General features: G+C 41.3%; 1 protein-coding gene across 1 annotated transcript in view; it reads right to left on the minus strand.

The window, feature by feature from the left end:
- The window catches only part of LOC124789244 (steroid transmembrane transporter SLC22A24-like), an 80,953-nt gene extending 67,034 nt beyond the window's left edge, over window positions 1–13,919 (minus strand). Inside the window, exon 1 of the mRNA XM_047256538.1 lies at window positions 13,663–13,919. Coding sequence (XP_047112494.1) covers window positions 13,663–13,919 — 257 coding nt within the window. The remainder of the gene's footprint in view (window positions 1–13,662) is intronic.
- Window positions 13,920–21,122: the final 7,203 nt, after the last annotated feature.

Genomic DNA, 21,122 nt, shown 5'->3' on the forward strand with positions numbered 1-21,122 from the left:
GATAAAATACAGGGAGGAATAGGATCTTTGAAACTTGTACTGAAACTAGACTGTAGTTACAGGAGATGAAGGATATGAAAGGAAGCACGGTTCAGAATGGGGTGAGACATGGTTGTAGCCTATCACCGGTGTTGTTCAATCTGTACATTGGGCAACCAGTAAAAGAAACCAAGGGAAAATTTCAAGAGGGAATAAATGTTTAAGGAGAAGAAGTACGAAACTTTGAGGTTGACTGATGATATTGTAATTCTGTCTGAGACTACAAAGGACTTCAAAGAGCAGTTGGACAGAATGGATGGCATTTTTTTGAAAAAAAGTAATATCAACAATAAAATTCTCTCGAGCTTTCAGCCGCATCAAGTGGTTTAAAATCCATATATTTTAAACCACTTGATGCAGTTGGAAGCTTGAGAGAATTTTATTGGTACATATCGCCAAAAAATTATCCATATATAATATCAACAGTAGAAAAACTGGAATAATGGGATGTAGTCGAATTAAATCAGGTGATATCGAGGAATTTAGATTAGGACATGAGACACTAAAAGTAAAACTCTTTCTAGTTCACAATGGGGGTGGTACAGCAATAAGTATGCATGATATGAAGAAACAAGCAGTCTTGTTTCCAGTGTTAGAACCTTTTTTTTTTGTTATTTCCCGATGACACATTTAATCTTTATTTAGGCATCTTCAGACTGGCCTACTGAAGAAAGAGAGAATTTCATAAGAGTGGCATGACTGCATTTAGTGAGACTGGGTTCTAAGAAAATATTAACAAACTTACTGATATTTCATTGCGATGGATCAAGTACGTAGCCAAAGGGGCTGTTCAGGGGGTCCGGACACTGCTCCCCCCCCACCACCAATTGTTGTTGTTGTTGTGGTGTTCAGTCCTGAGACTGGTTTGATGCAGCTCTCCATGCTACTCTATCCTGTGCAAGTTTCTTCATCTCCCAGTACCTACTGCAACCTACATCCTTCTGAATCTGCTTAATGTATTCATCTCTTGGTCTCCCTCTATGATTTTTACCCTCCACGCTGCCCTCCAATACTAAATTGGTGATCCCTTGATGCCTCAGAACATGTCCTACCAACTGATCCCTTCTTCTGGTCAAGTTGTGCCACAAACTTCTCTTCTCCCCAATCCTATTCAATACTTCCTCATTAGTTATGTGATCTACCCATCTAATCTTCAGCATTCTTCTGTAGCACCACATTTCGAAAGCTTCTATTCTCTTCTCGTCCAAACTATTTATCGTCCATGTTTCACTTTCATACATGGCTACACTCCATACAAATACTTTCAGAAATGACTTCCTGACACTTAAATCTATACTCGATGTTAACAAATTTCTCTTCTTCAGAAACGCTTTCCTTGCCATTGCAAGTCTACATTTTATATCCTCTCTACTTCGACCATCATCAGTTATTTTGCTCCCCAAATAGCAAAACTCCTTTACTACTTTAAGTGTCTCATTTCCTAATCTAATTCCCTCAGCATCACCCGACTTAATTCGATTACATTCCATCATCCTTGTTTTGCTTTTGTTGATGTTCATCTTATATCCTCCTTTCAAGACACTGTCCATTCCATTCAACTGCTCTTCCAAGTCCTTTGCTGTCTCTGACAGAATTACAATGTCATCGGCGAACCCCAAAGTTTTTATTTCTTCTCCATGGATTTTAATACCTACTCCGAATTTTTCTTTTGTTTCCTTTACTGCTTGCTCAATATACAGATTGAATAACATCAGGGAGGGGTTATAGCCCTGTCTTACTCCCTTCCCAACCACTGCTTCCCTTTCATGCCCCTTGACTCTTATAACTGCCATCTGGTTTCTGTACAAATTGTAAATAGCCTTTCGCTCCCTGTATTTTACCCCTGCCACCTTTAGAATTTGAAAGAGAGTATTCCAGTCAACATTGTCAAAAGCCTTCTCTAAGTCTACAAATGCTAGAAATGTAGGTTTGCCTTTCCTTAATCTTTCTTCTAAGATAAGTCGTAAGGTCAGTATTGCCTCACGTGTTCCAGTGTTTCTACGGAATCCAAACTGATCTTCCCCGAGGTCGCCGTCTCCTAGTTTTTCCATTTGTCTGTAAAGAATTTGTGTTAGTATTTTGCACTGTGGCTTATTAAACTGATTGTTCAGTAATTTTCACATCTGTCAACACCTGCTTTCTTTGGGATTGGAATTATTATATTCTTCTTGAAGTCTGAGGGTATTTCGCCTGTTTCATACATCTTGCTCACCAGATGGTAGAGTTTTGTCAGGACTGGCTCTCCCAAGGCCGTCAGTAGTTCCAATGGAATGTTGTCTACTCCGGGGGCCTTGTTTCAACTCAGGTCTTTCAGTGCTCTGACAACCACCAATAACCTAAATAAAATTACGCATGAACTGGATGCCTTTTAGTGAAATTGAAAGATATAAGGGACAATCAAAAAGTTTCCGTTTAAGCGTGTTGCTGCAATGGAAATACAATGCAGCGCGGTTACATTGCAGGACTATAAGAATCGACATATGACAGGGGTTAGTATGACACTCATGTCTTTCCGATGAGCGTGTGGCAAATGCGGAAGTGTGAACTGTGGCAATGGCATTACCAAATGCGTCAAAACAGGATCAATGTGGGGTTATATTTTTCTTGGCTGCCAAAAGGCAAACATCAGGATACATTCATTGGAGAATGGAGAATGTGTTGTTTGTTGTTGTGGTCTTCAGTCCAGAGACTGGTTTGATGCAGCTCTCCTTGCTACTCTATCCTGTGCAAGCTTCCTCATCTCCTAATACCTACTGCAGCTGATATCCTTCTGAATCTGCTTAGTGTATTCATCTCTTGGTCTCCCTCTACAATTTTTACCTTGCACGCTGCCCTCCAATACTAAATTGGTGATCCCTTGATGCCACAGAATATGCCCTTCCAACCCATCCCTTCTTCTACTCAAGTTGTGCCACGAATTACTCTTTTCTCCAGTTCTGTTCAGTACCTCCTCATTAGTTATGTGATCTACCTATCTAATCTTCAGCATCTTTCTGTAGCACCACATTTTGAAAGCTTCTATTCTTTTCTTGTCTAAATTATTTATCGTCCATGTTTCACTTCCATACATGGCTACACTCCATACAAATACTTTCAGAAATGACTTCCTGACACTTAAATCTGTACCTGATGTTAACAAATTTCTCTTCTTCAGAAACGCTTTCCTTGCCATTGCCACCCTACATTTTGTATCCTCTCTACTTTGAGCATCAGTTATTTTGCTCCCCAAATAGCAAAACTCATTTACTAGTTTGAGCGTCTCATTTCCTAGTCTAATTCCCTCAGCATGACCCTATTTAATTCGACTACATTCCATTATCCTCGTTTTGCTTTTGTTGATGTTTATCTTATATCCTCCTTTCAAGACACTGTCCATTCCTTTCAGCTGCTCTTCCAGGTCCTTTGCTGTCTCTGACAGAATTACAATGTCATTGGCGAACTTGAAAATTTTTATTTCTTCTCCATGGATTTTAATTCCTACTCCGAATTTTTCTTTTGTTTCGTTTCCTGCTTGCTCAATATGCAGATTGAATAACATCAGGGGTTATAGCCCTGTCTCACTCCCTTCCCAACCACTGCTTCCCTTTCATGCCCCTCGACTCTTATAACTGCCATTTGGTTTCTGTACAAATTATAAATAGCCTTTTGCTCCCTGTTGTTTTCCCCTGCCACCTTTAGAATTTGAAAGAGTATTCCGCTCAACATCGTCAAAAGCTTTTTCTAAGTCTACAAATGCTAGAAATGTAGGTTTGCCTTTCCTTAATCTATTTTCTAAGATAAGTCGTAGGGTCAGTATTGCCTCACGTGTTCCAACATTTCTACGGAATCCAAGCTCATCTTCCCCGAGGTCAGCTTCTACCAGTTTTTCCATTCATCTGTAAAGAACTCGTGTCAGTATTTTGCAGCCGTGGCTTATTAAACTGATAGTTTGGTAATTTTCACATCTGTCAACATCTGCTTTTATTGGGATTGGAATTGTTATATTCTTCTTGAAGTCTGAGGGTATTTCACCTGTCTCATACATGTTGCTCACTAGATGGTAGAGTTATGTTAGGCCTGGCTCTCCCAAGGCTGGCAGTAGTTCTAATGGAATGTTGTCTACTCCCGGGGCTTTGTTTCGACTTAGGTCTTTCAGTGCTCTGTCAAACTCTTCACGCAGTATCATATCTCCTATTTCATCTTCATCTACATTCAGACCCTCTATATATTCCTTCCACCTTTCTGCTTTCCCTTCTTTGCTTAGAACTGGGTTTCCATCTGAGCTCTTGATATTCCTGCAAGAGGTTTTCTTTTCTCCAAAGGTCTCTCTAATTTTCCTGTAGGCAGTATCTATCTTACCCCTAGTGATATGTGACCCTACATCCTTACATTTGTCCTCTAGCCATCCCTGCTTAGCCACTTTGTACTTCCTGTCGATATCATTTTTGAGACGTTTGTATTCCTTTTTGCATGCTTCATTTACTGCATTTTTGTATTTTCTTCTTTTCATCAATTAAATTCAATATTTCTTCTGTTGCCCAAGGATTTCTATTAGCCCCCATCTTTTTACCTACTTGATCTTCTGCTGCCTTTACTATTTCATCTCTCAAAGCTATCCATTCTTCTTCTACTGTATTTCTTTTCCCCATTCTTGTCAATTGTTCCCTAATACTCTCCCTGAATCTCTATAACCTCTGGTTCTTTCAGTTTATCCAGGTCCCATCTGCTCAAATTCCCACCTTTTTGCAGTTTCTTTAGTTTTAACCACAGTTCATAACCAATAGATTGTGGTCAGAGTCCACATCTGCCCCTGGAAATGTCTTACAAATAAATGTCTTGGTTCCTGAATCTCTGTCTTACCATTATATAATCTATCTGAGACCTTCCAGTATCTCCAGGGTTCTTCCATGTATGTGTATGGGGCAGTATATCTGTCAAAAAGCACCGTTGGTGAATGGTGCGACAAGGAGTGCTGTTGCTTCATGATAGCACATGTCGCCATATCGCGAATGTAACTCAGAAATTAAGCCGACTAAGATGAGAGACACATGAGCACCCACGCTATAGTCCTAATCTCTTCCCATGCAATTATCATGCTTCTGTCCGTTAAAAAAGCCCTTGAAGGGTCGACAATTTTTGTGGGATGTGTATGTGTGGCAAGCAGTTATAGATTTCTTCATGCAGCAGGAGCCATTGTTTTAGCAAACGAGTACCTTCAGCCTAGTGCGGCGATCGAATGATTGCCTCAGTGGCGTTGGTAGTTTTTCCTGAGTGGCATATCGAGTGGCATATCGAGCCTGGACTGTATGGCAATCAAACAGAAAATTTTTCATCCCCTCCTATGTCATATCAATAGTCAACTAGACCATCGATAGATTTAACCTTGATATTTGCTGTCTAATTTGAAATGGAGTGTCAAGAGCGAAAGTATAAATTGAAGTTCAGTTTCATTTTTGGTATTGAGCATCCAAAAATTTACGAATTTGATGATTGGTTCTGTGGAACGTTTGAAGAACCAGAAAAAGACTTTTTGGAATGGCATATGACTTCCTGAATAACGTATACACTGTGAAATTGAGGAACGAGGAAATCTGCCAAAGGATTATGTACATGACGAACGGCGGTGCGGAGTACAAGACAAGCACAGGAGAGGTTGAGCCGTGTTACTATGACCTACGCTGGTTTCGGTCGGGCCCTTTGGTAAATATGGTTCCGTGTACACAGTTACTGGCAATCGTGGGGGGGGGGGGGGGGGGGGGCTGCGGTAACATGCGCTAGAAAGTCGATAATAATGGCGTGAAAACCGCTAAAATTGATTTACAATGTCACATATTGACTTTTATCAATGACTTCGAAGCTCTCGTAGTTTACGAGGGGCAACCAAGTACTTGTTCTGCCTGTACCATACCTGGTCACCTTAGGGAGGAGTGTCTGCGAAGACGACCAATACAGCTCTCTGCCGAGGTAGATGTGGAAGGTAGGCCGCGGGCGCAGTATGCCGCAGTCGCCAGCTGTTTGTTTACGTGCAGCGACAGTGTTGTGTACCTTGCCGATGACGTAGCACTCACTGCCACAGCAGCAACAACTGAAGTGTCGCCAACTAGTGCACCCACTTTGAGCACTGACGAGGAAATCTCCCACTCTCAAACAGACGTTGCAATGACAGCGCAATCTAATGTTGCTCCTGAACTTACTCTGTCCTCACGCAGCTTCGTGTATGATTCAGTTCTGAAAGAATCTGTCGCAGGGGAAGAAGGCACATCTTGTTCACAGTTGGACAACACTACTGTCATATGCAACATTCTGGCAACTGACTCTTTGAATAAATGTAATAGCACTAACGACAACGACCGACAAGTGACGTTACACCTTACAGACAACGTCACAGATACACTGAGACGCGTGACGAACATTCGGACACCACTGTACAAGCAATTCCTACTTTAAAAAAATCTAAAAAGTTCGTATGGGAGTCCCAGAAAGATTTCAAAGGCTACCTGACAAAAAGAAACTTTGCATTGCTCACGGAGAAGCTATTGAGGCAGCACAAAAATTGAGGCCAGTAGTCCAATTAGGCAGCAAAACCGAAAAACAGTCAACCTGAAACAACGACAACTTTGTGAACTGCCTTATTAGAACCCATGGACTCCGGCAACAATCTAAACATACCACCGGTTGGTCCTTGATGGATGGACGATGAAAGGGACAGAAATGAGGGCCAACGGTAGCTTTATACTGAAATCTTAGTGTGAATGTGTGTGTATGGACAGAGCGGCATTTAGCAGGTCGGCTATATCTCCTTCTTAAGGACCAATACTTTGACGTACAACAGAACAACGATTAATATTAACGGAATTCAGAGTGATAGAAAATTCAGAGCAGTCACAGATTTCCCATACATCACTAATGTAAGCATCGGGCTGTTAGAAAAAGTTTGTGTGTAGAACCAAACGCACCGGGATTTGTAGCCATAATGAACATCAGAAAAGAGGATCACAAAGGAACTGCAATCCTGCTATGAGATGGTTTCCATCACTTGAACATAATACGACTGACAAATGGACAGGCATATCCTGTTTAATCAATGGCATTCAGATTGTTAACTTATATGCACCATCCGGCAGTAACTGCTGACAGAAACATTCTTACTTTTATGAAAATGATTTGCCTTGTTTAATTAATGGATATGCTGTGAATTTTATTGTAGGGGAAGATTTTAACTGTGTTATCTCATTATAAGACCAAACATCGAACTTTAATAAATGGATGGAACTCTACCACCTTGTCTCTGGATTGACACTACTTGACACTTGGGAAAAAATACATGGGGACCACGTCGCTTTCACACATATAGCCTGCAATTCAGCCAGTCGGATAGAACGCATATGTCTCTGCCGCTCTTTACCGTAATGTAATGAACAGCGATATTGCTCCCGTCAGCTTTTCTGACCATAGTGCTCATCAATGCTACGTAACCTCGAACGCCCAGAAATGTTCCGTAGGAGAGGTCACTGGAGAACGAACGTCAGCCTGTTGCAAGGCAAGCAGCTGGATGTGGACATCCAATGGGTGTGTGATCAAGTAAAGCACTCCAAAACCCAATACAGATCGACTATTGAATGGTGGCCACACAGAGCTGAACTGAAACTTAGATCAACAGTAAAAAGTTACGCTGTTGGTTCAAACAGAAGAGAGAATTTTACTTCTCATGCCTCTGTGAACCATACCAAACCACCAACATCAAAGCTGATGGCGCTTATCACTGCATAAAGAAGTACAAGGTGAAAATTATGAACCTGTATAGCAAAGAAATCTGAATCAAAGGACTTCGAATCAGAGGAAACAGCCTCACTGTACCACACTTTACGGACAATGCGGCGACAGAAAGTGAAGCTAATTGAAGAGGTAGTTGATGGGACAGGGACTGTAGTTACAAGACAACGCGATATCTCATCACATGTGTATAACACTACAGAGAACTTTACGGCAGGCAGGAGATCAATGACGCGCTTTGCACTGAAGTACTCAATTAAATAGTTTCACGAAAATGATGCGCTTGAGGTCCGATCCAGTGAAGACGATATTAAATAGGCTGTGTTCAGCTCCACGAAACGAAAATCTCCTGAACCCGACGGTCTTGGCGGGGAATTTTATCAACATTACTGGAATATCTTGGCCCTAACATTAACTCAACTTGCTAATGAATTGTGGCAGCTTGAATCGGTACCAGAGGAACTCAAAGAAGGCTTCGTTGTGCCTTTACCCAGAAAAGGAAACATCAAAAGGATACATGAAATGCGACCTATTACCTTACTTAATTCAGACTTTAAAATCGTATCACCGACTGCGAAACAGCGAATGCATAAGTTGTTACATAAAATACTAGAAAAGTACCAACATGGTGCTGTACCTGAACAGAGTGTAGTATCAGCTTCCTGCAACCTATGGGATGTCATCTGTACTCTGGCAGACAATAACGACCCCGATGCACTACTATTTTTAGACTTTGAAAAAGCATATGACCACATGAACCATGAATTTATGATTAAGGTACTGACGAATAAGTGTTTCTACCAACGTTTTGTCAAACTATGCAGCACTTCATTTCCAATGCCATATCACGTATTTTGATTAATGGCCACCCTTCTGACAAAATTTTAATTAGGAGGTCTAGCAGGCAAGGTTGCCTTCTATCAGTGGCGTTGTATGCCATCGTGGTAGAACCCTTACTTGTACGCTTAACCCAGCAGTCACTTGGAATCACCATCAGAACGGAGAAAGTGGCTTGCATTGCTTATGCTGACGATGTGTGGTTAGGGATACAATCTTAATAAATTTGACGGAAATGGGGAGCCTCGTCAGCGACTTCATCGCGGTCATTGGTGCAAAACTGAACAAGGGAAAGACAACTTTGGTTTATGTAGGAAGAAGCATTGGTGATGCTATCCATCTCAACTGGTGTGAAATAAGGGCACAGCACAAATCTCTCGGAGTATACTGGGGTGCAATACGAGACAGAGACATTATGGTGACAAAAAAACTGGACAGACACGCTGCACAAGATCAGAGCCACAACATGCATTTCGTCACACAGGGAATTAGATCTCCTGCAAAGATTACACACAGTCAGAATATCTGCAGCGAGCAGAATGTACTATCTGGGCCAAATCATACCACTCTGAAATCAGCTAGCAGACAGCATACAGAAAGCCTTCTGTTGGTATGTCCTCAGAGGTCACAGTTTGAAAGCAAGCTTTGGAATGTTGGCCTTACCAGCCTCACGAGGCGGAAGCTACTCATCAGTGCCAGACATGTCTCGGATCTTTCTGATCAGCCGCGTGCATGAAACTATCACCAATGACACACCGAGATTAATTAAAAACTTCACACTAAATTTAAGGCCATGCAGTGTAATGCTCCTAATTAATGAAGCTGTGATACCAATAACCTTTCGCTATGTTAGACTCTACTACAGTGAGCTCAGTTACATACGACAAACTGACAAAATCCACCGTATACCGATGCGAAAATCTATAGTTTTCTCAGAACAGATGATAGAGAAAACAGACTCATTCAAAAATATTCGCAAACTAACAAGGGAACCTCCCAATCGCACCCCCCTCAGATTTAGTTATAAGTTGGCACAGTGGATAGGCCTTGAAAAACTAAACACAGATCAATCGAGAAAACAGGAAGAAGTTGTGTGGAACTATGAAAAAATAAGCAAAATATACAAACTGAGTAGTCCATGTTCAAGATAAGCAACATCAATGCCAGTCTGAAGTCAACTCCGCCGTGGTCCCTTGGTTAGCGTGAGCAGCTACGGAACGAGAGATCCTTGGTTCAACTCTTCCCTTGAGTGAAAAGTTTACTTTTTTTTATTTTCGCAAAGTTATGATCTGTCCGTTCGTTCATTGACGTCTCTGTTCACTGTAGTAAGTTTAGTGTCATGTTTTGCGACCGCACCGCAAAACCGTGCGATTAGTAGATGAAAGGATGTGCCTCTCCGATGGGAACCGAAAACATTTGATCGCAAGCTCATAGGTCAAGCGATTCCTCCACAGGGAAACACATCTGATATATTCTATATGACACTGGTGACGGCATTTGCGTCACATGACAGGAATATGTTGTCGACCCACCTAACTTGTACACTTGGCGAATGGGTAAAAAGATTCTTCTACCTTGCCCGATTTAGGTTTTCTTGTGGTTGTGATAATCACTCCCAAAAACGTGATGAAAACATAAGAGTTTGTCACATAAACTGAAAATAAAAAAATTAAAATTTTCACTCGAGGGAGGACTTGAATCAAGGACCTTTAGCTCCGCAGCTGCTCTCGCTAACCACGGGACCACAGCGGTGCTGACGTCATACTGGCATTGATGTCGCTTATCTTGCTCATGGCTACTCAGTTTGTATATTTTGCTTTTTTTTCATAGTTCCACACATTTTCTTCCTGTTATCTCGATTGATCTGTGTTTAGTTTTTCAAGGCCTATCCACTGTGCCAACTCATAACTAAATCTGAGGGGGGTGCGATGGGGAGGTTCCCTTGTAAGTGGAATATCATCTAGCGAAATATCCATAACTTTGTACTGCCATCAAGCATCGGGTCTACATGGTATTTAATAACCAACGACAAAGTTCCAACCAACACCTGAGCGCCACTCCTGCCTGTACAGTATGCGGCCACATGGACACCTTAATTCACAGCTTCACCTGTGGTACAGCTGGACCGATCGTATGCGAAGTAGACTTTCGATAACTGACTGCACAGTTCCGCACAACGTCGACGTCATGGAATTAACCAGGCCACAAAAAATATCATACCCCACAGGAAGCAAGATGTCGCCATTTGGATTTTAGATTACACCGCTGCTTCTATCATCAATCATGTCATACAACACTTAAAGAATACGGTGCATATATGGAATACAAACATGCAAAGATAAGAGAACAAAGATAATATGTTGACATGTATAGTAACATGTTGAAAATTATGGTGCAGATGTGAATCAATTTATTTACGTCAATACATAGTACAAAACAATGTATGACATGAACATAGAAAAAAAGAGAACGGTACAGGTGTCAACGAGCTGTTCACTTGGGAGACAACAGATTTGCACCCTCTCAGCGGCATGATGCAGAGCATTCATCAGACCATACAACGTCATGCCATGACGCCAACACCCAGTGCCTATGGTCATGTGTCCATTTCAGATGTAGTTGCCGACGTTGTGGCATTAACATAAGCACATGCAGGAGTCATCAGCTGCGGGGCGTGTTATTAGGAGCGTATGGAGCACTGTGTGTTCAGACACACTTGTACTCCGCATGTCATTAAAGTCTGATGTTTGTTCTGCCACAGTTCATCACCTGTCTCGTGTTACCAGACTGCCCAACCTACGTTGTCCGAGATCTTTAATGAGGCACGGTTACCCAACCCCACGATGTCTGGATGTGGTGTCACCTTGACCTTACCACATCTTGAAGACACTTACCACAGCACTCCTCAAATTCCTGACCAATCGTGCAGTTTCCAAAATGCTAGAACTGAGCCTCTGGACCATCACAATATGCCCACAGTCAAACTCAGATAGACTGTGCGTCTTCCTCTTCCTACAAACAGACAGTATGCTCACTTTACTAATGCACCATGTGTGTGTCTGACTAGCATTCATTCCTCACCAGAGCTGCCCTATGGCCTGGACAGGCTTATATTGATAGGAGGACAGTAGTCATAATGTTCTGACTGAATAGTGTATAGCATATCTGTAGGCGTGACTGCCTTGATAATGTCAGTACAGATGCACAACAGGGTCTGAACGTGTTGCAGGGATACAGGACTCAGTGCGAGCAAGTAGGTGACTTCACAGTGGATGCTACTAGCGTGTGACAAGTTGAGAGCATCGGTCACCCAGGAAGCATGTCTGGATGGCCAAGGCAGTTAATTCAGCTGCTCGTGTGAAGTGTGAGACCCGCGCTTGTGTACTGGTTTGGCAGAAATAATCGCCTTTTACCATCAAACTATTTCAATTTCCGATTGCAGCTGTCATTGGTCTTTCCTTCAAAATTATTACAAATCATACTAAATTAAAGTCGTGGCATAAAAATAGACTTCGATTTGCCTGTGTCGCCCAAAAATTGTGTTGATCAACAAAATCATCGCTCAAATAGCGATAGAATTTATACACTATCAAATGAAGAATCATACACAATCAAAGGAAAAACATGCAATATCTGTGTTCCATTTTTTCTGATGCATTCTGTTTTATTTCAAAACAATTTACGACAAGTTTTTCCAAATTTTCCACCGACTTGCTTTGGGAGGTGAGGTGGTTTCATCCATCTGCTAGCAACTTTGAAAATGATGTTTATGGTTTCTCATTACCGATTTAGGCAGATGTCATGTTTGGTCCATTACTATAAGAACACAGCCAATTCCCAATTCCTTCCTTTCTGAGAGATTACAGTTACTTTATAGATGCAGTCTCTGCACTTAAACAAAAAGAGCTGCATTGAAGGTGAGTCGAACATCCTTTTGGAGATTTCCAGATCCCAGCAATAAAAACCGTATATTGGAAGGGAGCTAGCAATCGCCATTTTTTACTGTGCAATCGGATCTGTACACAAAGATGGCTCACTTGTAGAATGACTATATATCATGTCTTCAAGTTTTACTACAACAACGATGTTCTACTGTGAAATGTCTTATTTGTAATAACCTTGGGACAGTGAGTCCAACTGTACAACTCTAACGTATTTGTAAATAAACATCATGTGAATGACAACGTATGTCGAACATCACAGAGGAGTTTATTAACATCAAAGTCTGTATAGTCATATCATGATGGACAATTATAAAATCATTTATGACATTACATGCTTTAGAAGAGTAATTGAAATTAATGTGTGAACCAATGTTAAAACCCCAAAACTGTAGTTGATAGTATTCGTGTGTTCAGTTTTGTTTTATAAATAAATTTGGGTGCTATAGTTCCAAGTTGACTGTTGAAATAATAATTTCCTAAACATTCTTGATCACTTAAGCAAACTGAAGAATTTTAGTGAAATGAAGGATACTTTAATAAATATGCAAGCATGTCCAAGGGAATTTTGCATCATAATTTGGAATAACACAGGCACTGCAACATCGTAATATTATAATATTCACAAGTGTGGGTGTGTTTTTAAGTATGGAGTTTAATGTACTGGACTTCTATCCATTGTCTTCTGTTTCAACACTAGATTGATATAAAGCTTGAACTGAGCAGTCAGGTTTGTCCATTGACTTTACGAATTACCAGGGCCTTGTGATAGATATTTTTCAAGATCTGGCTGAATTTTTGTAGGCTACACAAACAGGCCATATTATTAATGTATGATTTACCATTTCCGCAGTTGCTCTAAATTCTCGTTGATAATGAGAACATAATAATAGTTGTTTTCAAAAACTTCTCTTAGTGGTACTACTGAATGCAGGTACATCTCTGATTATTTTCTTTCCTTTTCTGGTATGTAGGTTCTAGGATCCAATTTAGGATTTGTTTGATATTTATGGCATGTTTCATCTTTTGTAAACCAGTAGGACAACTTGTAACAGAGGAAAGTTAAAAATTAAACATAGTCCCTACTGCAAACCTGGGAACAGTGAAGTTCTTCCACTCCTCGAGTGACAGGTTGGTGTGTTCTCGACCAGGTACATGGCACCAGTGATCAGGAGTCTGCATAGCAATGTAGAACATATAGACGCTCATCAGGTTGAAACATGATGCAAAACAAACGAAGACAACGTTCAGTCTCATCTGGAATTTCCCTCTGGAACCAATTGAGTCCAGAACTTCCTCAAATGCCAGAGCACCCTTCACCTTAGTGTTGTTTTCCTGCAACTGAATCATGCAAATTGCTGTTAAGGCAAGTTACCCTAAGGGAAAAAAATAGTGAGCTCAAAAAATGTGTACACTTATTTTCTGCACCTATTGACTTACATAGCAGTAGCATTGTCTACTGCAGGGGTTTTCAAAGTCTCCATCACAGTTTCCTAAGGGTTCATGGCCTTACAGTATGGGTGTCATTGTGGTTACATAAAAATAATTATTTGGTTTATTTGCATTCTGAGTTAAATAACAACATGCATCCTTGTAGTAATATCTAGCCGGTTGTCTAGCAACTTCTATAACTATGGCAGTGCAGCATATGGCAGTCAAATCATAAGACATAATTATTTTGTTTTATTCAGTAACAATCACTGTGAAATTAGAGATTCTTCAAATGCAGATTGTTTGTTGTGTGTCTTCTGTAATTTGTACTCTTCTGTCAGAATACATAAATTTTTAAATGTAAGCACAGTACTTTATTTCAGATGTATCATGCAATTCTAAAATCATGAGTAAATGAGCATGCAGTAAGTATGGTGACAGTTAATTGAAATTCGGTTTTAATCACACTACTAAATTTAGTTCAAAGTCATAATTACTGCAAGCGCGCATATTAATAAAGTGAAGAGAAATTTGGAGCCAAATACAGTAGTTTGGTAAACAAACCATGAGAATGTATTTCTCATAAGTTAAAGGAAAAGACATAACAAAAAAAGAAGCTCTCAATAAATAAACTATGATTCACAAACAGATTCATCTTTAATATGTGAATCCAGTCCAGTAAGGCTGTTGCCAGGTAGTCATACAGAAAGACCACAAATTCACAAGCTGAAAATTTGCATCATTGGCATATGCAGCTCTGGTGATATGCACATCCTCATGATGCACTGTCTCAGTGAGTTTCTGAAGAAATGCATTCTTGAAGCAGAAGTGGAGATTTAATTTTGGCATGGATTAACTCGGAAAAGAAAATGTACTTTTTAAGATGTTATGGAATGTGTAAGGGGTCCGTAGGCCCTTACTATAACTTTGCACTCGGCACAGGTCGATAGGGCGAACAATCGATTGTGACATGTAGCGAGACCGAGTGTTGAGATGCGCCAGAGTGGTTGGCAGGAGTGGTGTGTGTGTGGAGGCCATTATTGAAATACTGGGTCTTTAACCAAAAAGGGTGTCACCATCGCCGTGGTTAGACCCCTAAATAATAAATTAATAACGGGAAGTGATGAAGTATCATTATGAAAGTGATCAGTGACGTTACTAGTGCCGATATTTGGTTTCGTGTCTACCGCGCCGGCCTAACCTTGGATTGCAGTGTTGGATGCAGTGATGGATTAGCGTGTGACGATAATGGAAAATGAAGAAAGCCTGTGCTGAGATTAGCTGTAATTAGATATGTATGACAAAGGCAGTGGCTGTCTCCTTTTTGTGTTTTGAGAAGAATATAAGTTCGTAATTAGTAAAACTGTGTTGGTGTTCCTAATTACCATACATTCAGTATGATGGTATTGAACAGAACGAACTGGAAAGTAACAACTTCCGTAGCAGTCAATTCCAATTACCAGCCCTATTAGGTTCACGGTCATGTTAATAATAAATATTGGGCTGCTATTCGATCAGATCAGGTCGGGACAAATACGGAGGTGTTACAAATGACGCTGATGCTATCATCTTTCAAGCCGGAACCACCCAAGTGCTCAACAAGGAAGTAACCGTCGCACATGCTCCGATTGTGAAAGTACACGGCTATGTGTCCTGGCAGTTGGAACTTCAACTTGCATGCATTGTGGGCTGCATGCAGAACCTCCTTCTTAGATTAGAGTGGTCTCTTTGTGGAGTTTCCACTTTTCTGTCCAGTGGCAGTCCACAGATATAACCATCAGCTGCCCACTTGTATAATGCAGCATTCTCCTGCGACTCATTCATAGGAACATTGTTGCAATAAACCTCATCAACTTCTCCCATATGATTGCCTCCAACATATGATTCGATTCTGTTACAATCGGAATCATACGAACATAGCTCATGATACGATGCTGGGTATGGTACTTGCCATTCTGTGAGGGTAGTACAAGAGGCATTGGGGCCACTTTCACAATGCACCTCAGGAACCAGGTGGTACTCGAAGTCTGCATATACAATGAAGGGACATCACTGCTGTTCATGACCATTCTTAAACTTTAAGAGTCTTGTATCGTTGGTGGCATTTCCACAGGTACCAATTCCTGGCTTTAGTATTCAGTGAGGTGCTTTTCTAGAACCTCACTCCTTGTAAAAGGGTTGAGGCATTTATGGAACAACTATCTTGCTCAGGAAAGTAGGCTTTTCATACACGTATAGGTTGCTTCTCGCTCTCAGAGAATAACAGCAAATTTACAAGTTTGGTATGCTAACCAGCTAATTCACTGGCCCTGTTTCCTTTGTTTCAGAAAAATTGCCCATTATGATATTCTTGCCACATTTTCCATACCACTGTGCAATTGACTTGCTCTGTATATCACGCCACTTCTCCCTCAAATTCGGACAGTGTACTTTTGCTAAACAGCAGAAGTACATCATCTAAATTTGAGGGAGAAGTGGCATCACTGCCCACCATAAGAGGATGTGCCAGCCCACAATACAGAACTGATTTACACTTAATGGTGGGATACTGCTGGTCGTTGACTGCTTCAGGGCATATCCTTTCCAAAATGCCTGGGCATGCATTGAGAAAAGTTGCAGGATCTCGGTTGTCCACATTCATGTCGTTAACACAGCCCTTTGAGGTCCTGTCCCCAAAACGCCAGCAAACACACGGTAGTTCAGTGCAGCTGTGTGATTTACCAGAAGATCTCTAATAGAGTGGGCTGTGGGGCTGATGCTGCTAGGTACATAGTGATGTTGAAACGATGCCTGATGCTGTGAACATCCATGATGGTTGTGAAATGATCCAGGTGATAGAAAGCATGACTGCATTAACAGATGGGCTGGTGTCATCAGCATTTACCACATTTATGATGCTAACAGCTACAGCAAATACATCATTGACAAACCAGGCTGTCTGCAACAGAGGAAGAATTTAGTCATCAGATCCGAGCTGCAGTGAACACACACATACAAATATCGAAAAACCCTACCTTAATAATACCTGTAGGGTCACTAGAGTCAAATTGGTGTCGTTTATTAGCTTTGATGAACCATAATCATAAAATTTCCATTATGATGTTTCATTTCTCCTGATTCTGTCGACACTGTTGAAGTTGCTGCTGGCAAATCTTAGACCAGAATGACTTTTCTTGTTGAAACGACTCATATTTATGGCTGAACAGTACATTCCTTTTCTTACTTAAACCAATAGGAATACGCTTATCTCTACTCACATGGTATTAGACTAGATAGCACAGGCTCCCAGCTGTGTGTAGACAGTACTATTTTACCACAGTTGACCCGGAGTTACAATACATTAATTTCAGTGCAGTAGCATGTGCTAGCCCATCATATGGATAGTGGTGGAATACAACATACTCAGTTACAAAATAGAAGAACAATTTTCTGATGCTTTGAGAATTGCAGCACACAATGACAATTATCTGCAGATTACTATCCACACACCACCTTGGCTCTGTTCAAAGAATGCCAAACGTATTTTAAAAACGCGCCTGTTGCAGGTGATTACTAGCTCAGAAGCCACCAGTATCATTTTTAAGCATCTTGTGACGCCCAGAGTCCAGTACCTATCACATTGTGCACCGAGTCTGCAATAGTAGTAACAAAAGGTAGCCAGAACAATTTTTCACACTGTCAGCAAGATGACACCTTAGAACTGTGCAGCATCCAGTAGTGCACTTGCCTGGCTCGCTGTCTGGAGGTAGAGGCGCTCAGCTGTTATCAAGACATCACTAGCCTCTGGCATGTGTTAAGAACATGATAAAAACTTGAATGTTTTTTTACTAACAGCATTCTGCAAGGAGTGTTTATAAATCATTCTATGGTATTTTATACAAGTACACCAACACCATACGTTTCAAATTAAATAGTTAAAATTATAAGTAGATAGATAATATGTTGCATTAGGTCACCACCAGTAAACACAATTTAGTCGATTATTTGTATGGATAGTAAAAACTGTGAGTACAGGCACAAGATGGCAGCATTTTCAGTCATATCCTCTAAGTGCAGATTTAATTGTATTACAGTTACACGATTTTGTCTGACTGTATGCCAGGACGTGGGTACCCTAGGACCAGGGGTAGGGCTGGCGCGATTTTTCTTGTTGCATAGCATTCCTCAACGCACCAGTGTGTGTACTAATGGACGAAAATAAATTTTAATGTCACCCAATTGCACTTTATGGCAAGAGTGTATTTGTTTATTTACAATAATAATTGTAATAATAATAATAAATGTGTGATGGTGAAATGTAAAACATTAAGCCGTAGATCTATGACAGAAGCTCACAGTTGGCAGATATTGATACTGGGCTAGCCTGATGAATCAGCGTTGGTAGACCTTGTCTTCCACGCCACAGCAATGAGATATGAGCAGCAATCGAGCAGACAGAATCTCCAGACTCCTCTCTCTTCAGGGTGTGTTAGCTCTTCTCCAAAACAGTCAGTTGTATATGTGACAGAAGCAGTACATTTCCCACAGCTGATACTGCCAGAGAGAATAATCAAAAAATGGTTAAAAGTAAGATACATGGTTTAAAAAATTGGATATTTGCCAAGCAATAGTGTTAGGTGCTAGTATAAGTCATTCTGATCAAATGTATGCAATCTGTGATCAGCAAACTTCTCATTATCTCAACTGTACTAGTATCAATAAATGATACATGTGTAATGCTTTTTGTTTATTGAATCATGCCACTCTAAACTGCATCCAAATATTGTACAATTCAAATTAGAATGACTTGCAACTCTCATGTATTGTTGGAGAATACCATAGCATTTAGAAGTCAAATAAATAACATTACCATTTCTTCACGCACACAGAACTAGGTAAGCTCGACGTGGGGAGCATGTGCTCACTCGACAGAGTGCGTGAGACCGGAGTAGAGGGTGAGGTCGGAGAAGAGCTCGACGGTTGGAGCTGGAAGTCACTCCATCGAGTGTGTAAGCCCGACGTGGAAGGAGTGGTCGGAGTGTGAAGTGGGGTAGAACCGGGCTCGACATGAGCAGGCTTAAGTCTATTGAGAGAGACTGTAACAGCTGAATCTTTTATCTGGATGTCATGGGTGATGGCTGAGCGCCGGAGAACACGGTACGGGCCAGTATATGGGGGTTGCAGGGGAGCACGGACATTGTCATCTCGGAGCATGACGAACTCGCAATTGTTCAGAGATTTCGGGACGTGAACCTTAGGGCGGGAGTGGCTGGCGGGCGGAGGGACTGGAGGTTGATGAAGTGGCACCTGATGCGGTCCACGAAGGATGGTAAGTCAGACTGAGGGAGAGAAGCGGAAGGGCTCACAAGTTCGCCAGGGAGAACAATGTTCTGGCCATATATGAACTAGGCTATTGTGCCTTTGAGGTCTTCCTTATAGATGGCACGAGTGCCGAGTAGCACAAGGGGGAGGGCCTCCGTCCAAAGAGAGTCGTGGCATCGAAGAGCCGCCTTGAAAGTGCGGTGCCAGCGCTCAACTAGCCCGTTACTTTGCCGGTGATATGCTGTGATATGGATGCGCCGTTCTGAAAGACTCCCCTACGTGGTATTCCACGCTGTGACTGCAGAAACTCGATGCGCTCAACGTTCGGATGCACGGTCCGCTTGTCGATGGGTTTAAATTTGTCATATATGATCGAGAACGTGAGTCTGTTTAAACGCCCAAATACGAAGTATTACAATGGTCTCAAATAGCAACTCGTTTGCTGTTGGAGACTGTCCCTGCAGCTCATAAGACCTGGAGTATCACGTGCTGTGACGTACGTGCCACAGCGTGTCTTTCTCTTGGGCATCACTGAGGCAGCACTAGCAGACTGCACGTCGCCAGCGATGGGCGACTCCCGAGGGAAAAACCGTCAGGAGAAGTTGACCACGGAGTATCACATTCCGCGCACTCACCTGTGCACTAAAGTGAAAGTAACAACGGACAATGTCAGACACGTTCATTCGAACTATGATGTCTACACGCCAGCTTGCATCTGGACAACTGACATTTTTGTTGTTGTTCAGTGATTCAGTAAATTGAATGTATCTTGCTCCTGCACAGGAAATCCTGGATAAAGCTAGTGCACTTCGTGGGATAACGAGGGGAGCATTTTAAGGCAATTGTTACCCAATAAGAAGGCATATGTGAATAGTATTAGTGACATTAAGAAACCAAGCTATTGAGGTCTGTCACTTAAGAGAACATTTCATGTACACAATGCTAGGCATTTCAAGATGAGGTAGTAATTTGAGCTGTACTACTCGAGAAAGTGTAAAGACTATGTCTCGCTTGAGCTGTTCATAAACCTTGTGGTGCTGTTCACATGTACACACGTTTGTATATGTATTAAAGATGAGTGATACCAGAAATTGTCTGTAACTTCATAACATTCATATGGTGTTGTGGTATTCTTCAAGGTTATTCAAAATGATCTAGACATATACAAGTTATTGGAAAAACAGTTTCCATTTAGGTAGGGTACTGGATGATTATATCTATGGAAACAGAAATTAAAAAATTCAAACAGAAATTAAAAATTTTTTTGTTGCTGTAATATCCAGCAACAGGGTTGCTAGGCCAATGAAGAAGGCATTTTGTGCCATCAAGTTCTGTAAGAGTGAGCCAATAACAGTATAAAAATGCAAAACTGTTTCTGTAAATGTGTCTCGCGACTTTTAGTGGCTTGGAACTGAATCTGACACGGTTTCGTTTGCAGGAATTTTCTCAGCACTCTCCAAACAGCTGACTATGGTATTCCTAGTTTGCGACTGGCACGAGACATTGATTTGGACTTTTGTGGACTTCTGAGGAACCTCTATCCGCCCTCTGCTTTCGTCTTTCCCATTCGTAAATGGATTGTCTGGTAGATGGAACCTTGTTAAATGCCTTCGCCAATGGTCTAGGAGTCACGTTGATGGAAGTCACTGTAACGTAGGAAGACGTGTTGAGTTGCTGTTCCCGCACACATAATCTGATAATACCTTACCTCCACACCAAAATTTTTTACGGGCGCTTAAATGTATCTTGATCATTCTGAATAACCATATACAGAGTGAAGACTATGTGCTGAATGACTTGGTGTTGTTCTCCAGTGGGAGT

The sequence above is a fragment of the Schistocerca piceifrons genome, chromosome 3 (genome assembly GCF_021461385.2).
Source record: "Schistocerca piceifrons isolate TAMUIC-IGC-003096 chromosome 3, iqSchPice1.1, whole genome shotgun sequence".
Classification (NCBI taxonomy): domain Eukaryota; kingdom Metazoa; phylum Arthropoda; class Insecta; order Orthoptera; family Acrididae; genus Schistocerca; species Schistocerca piceifrons.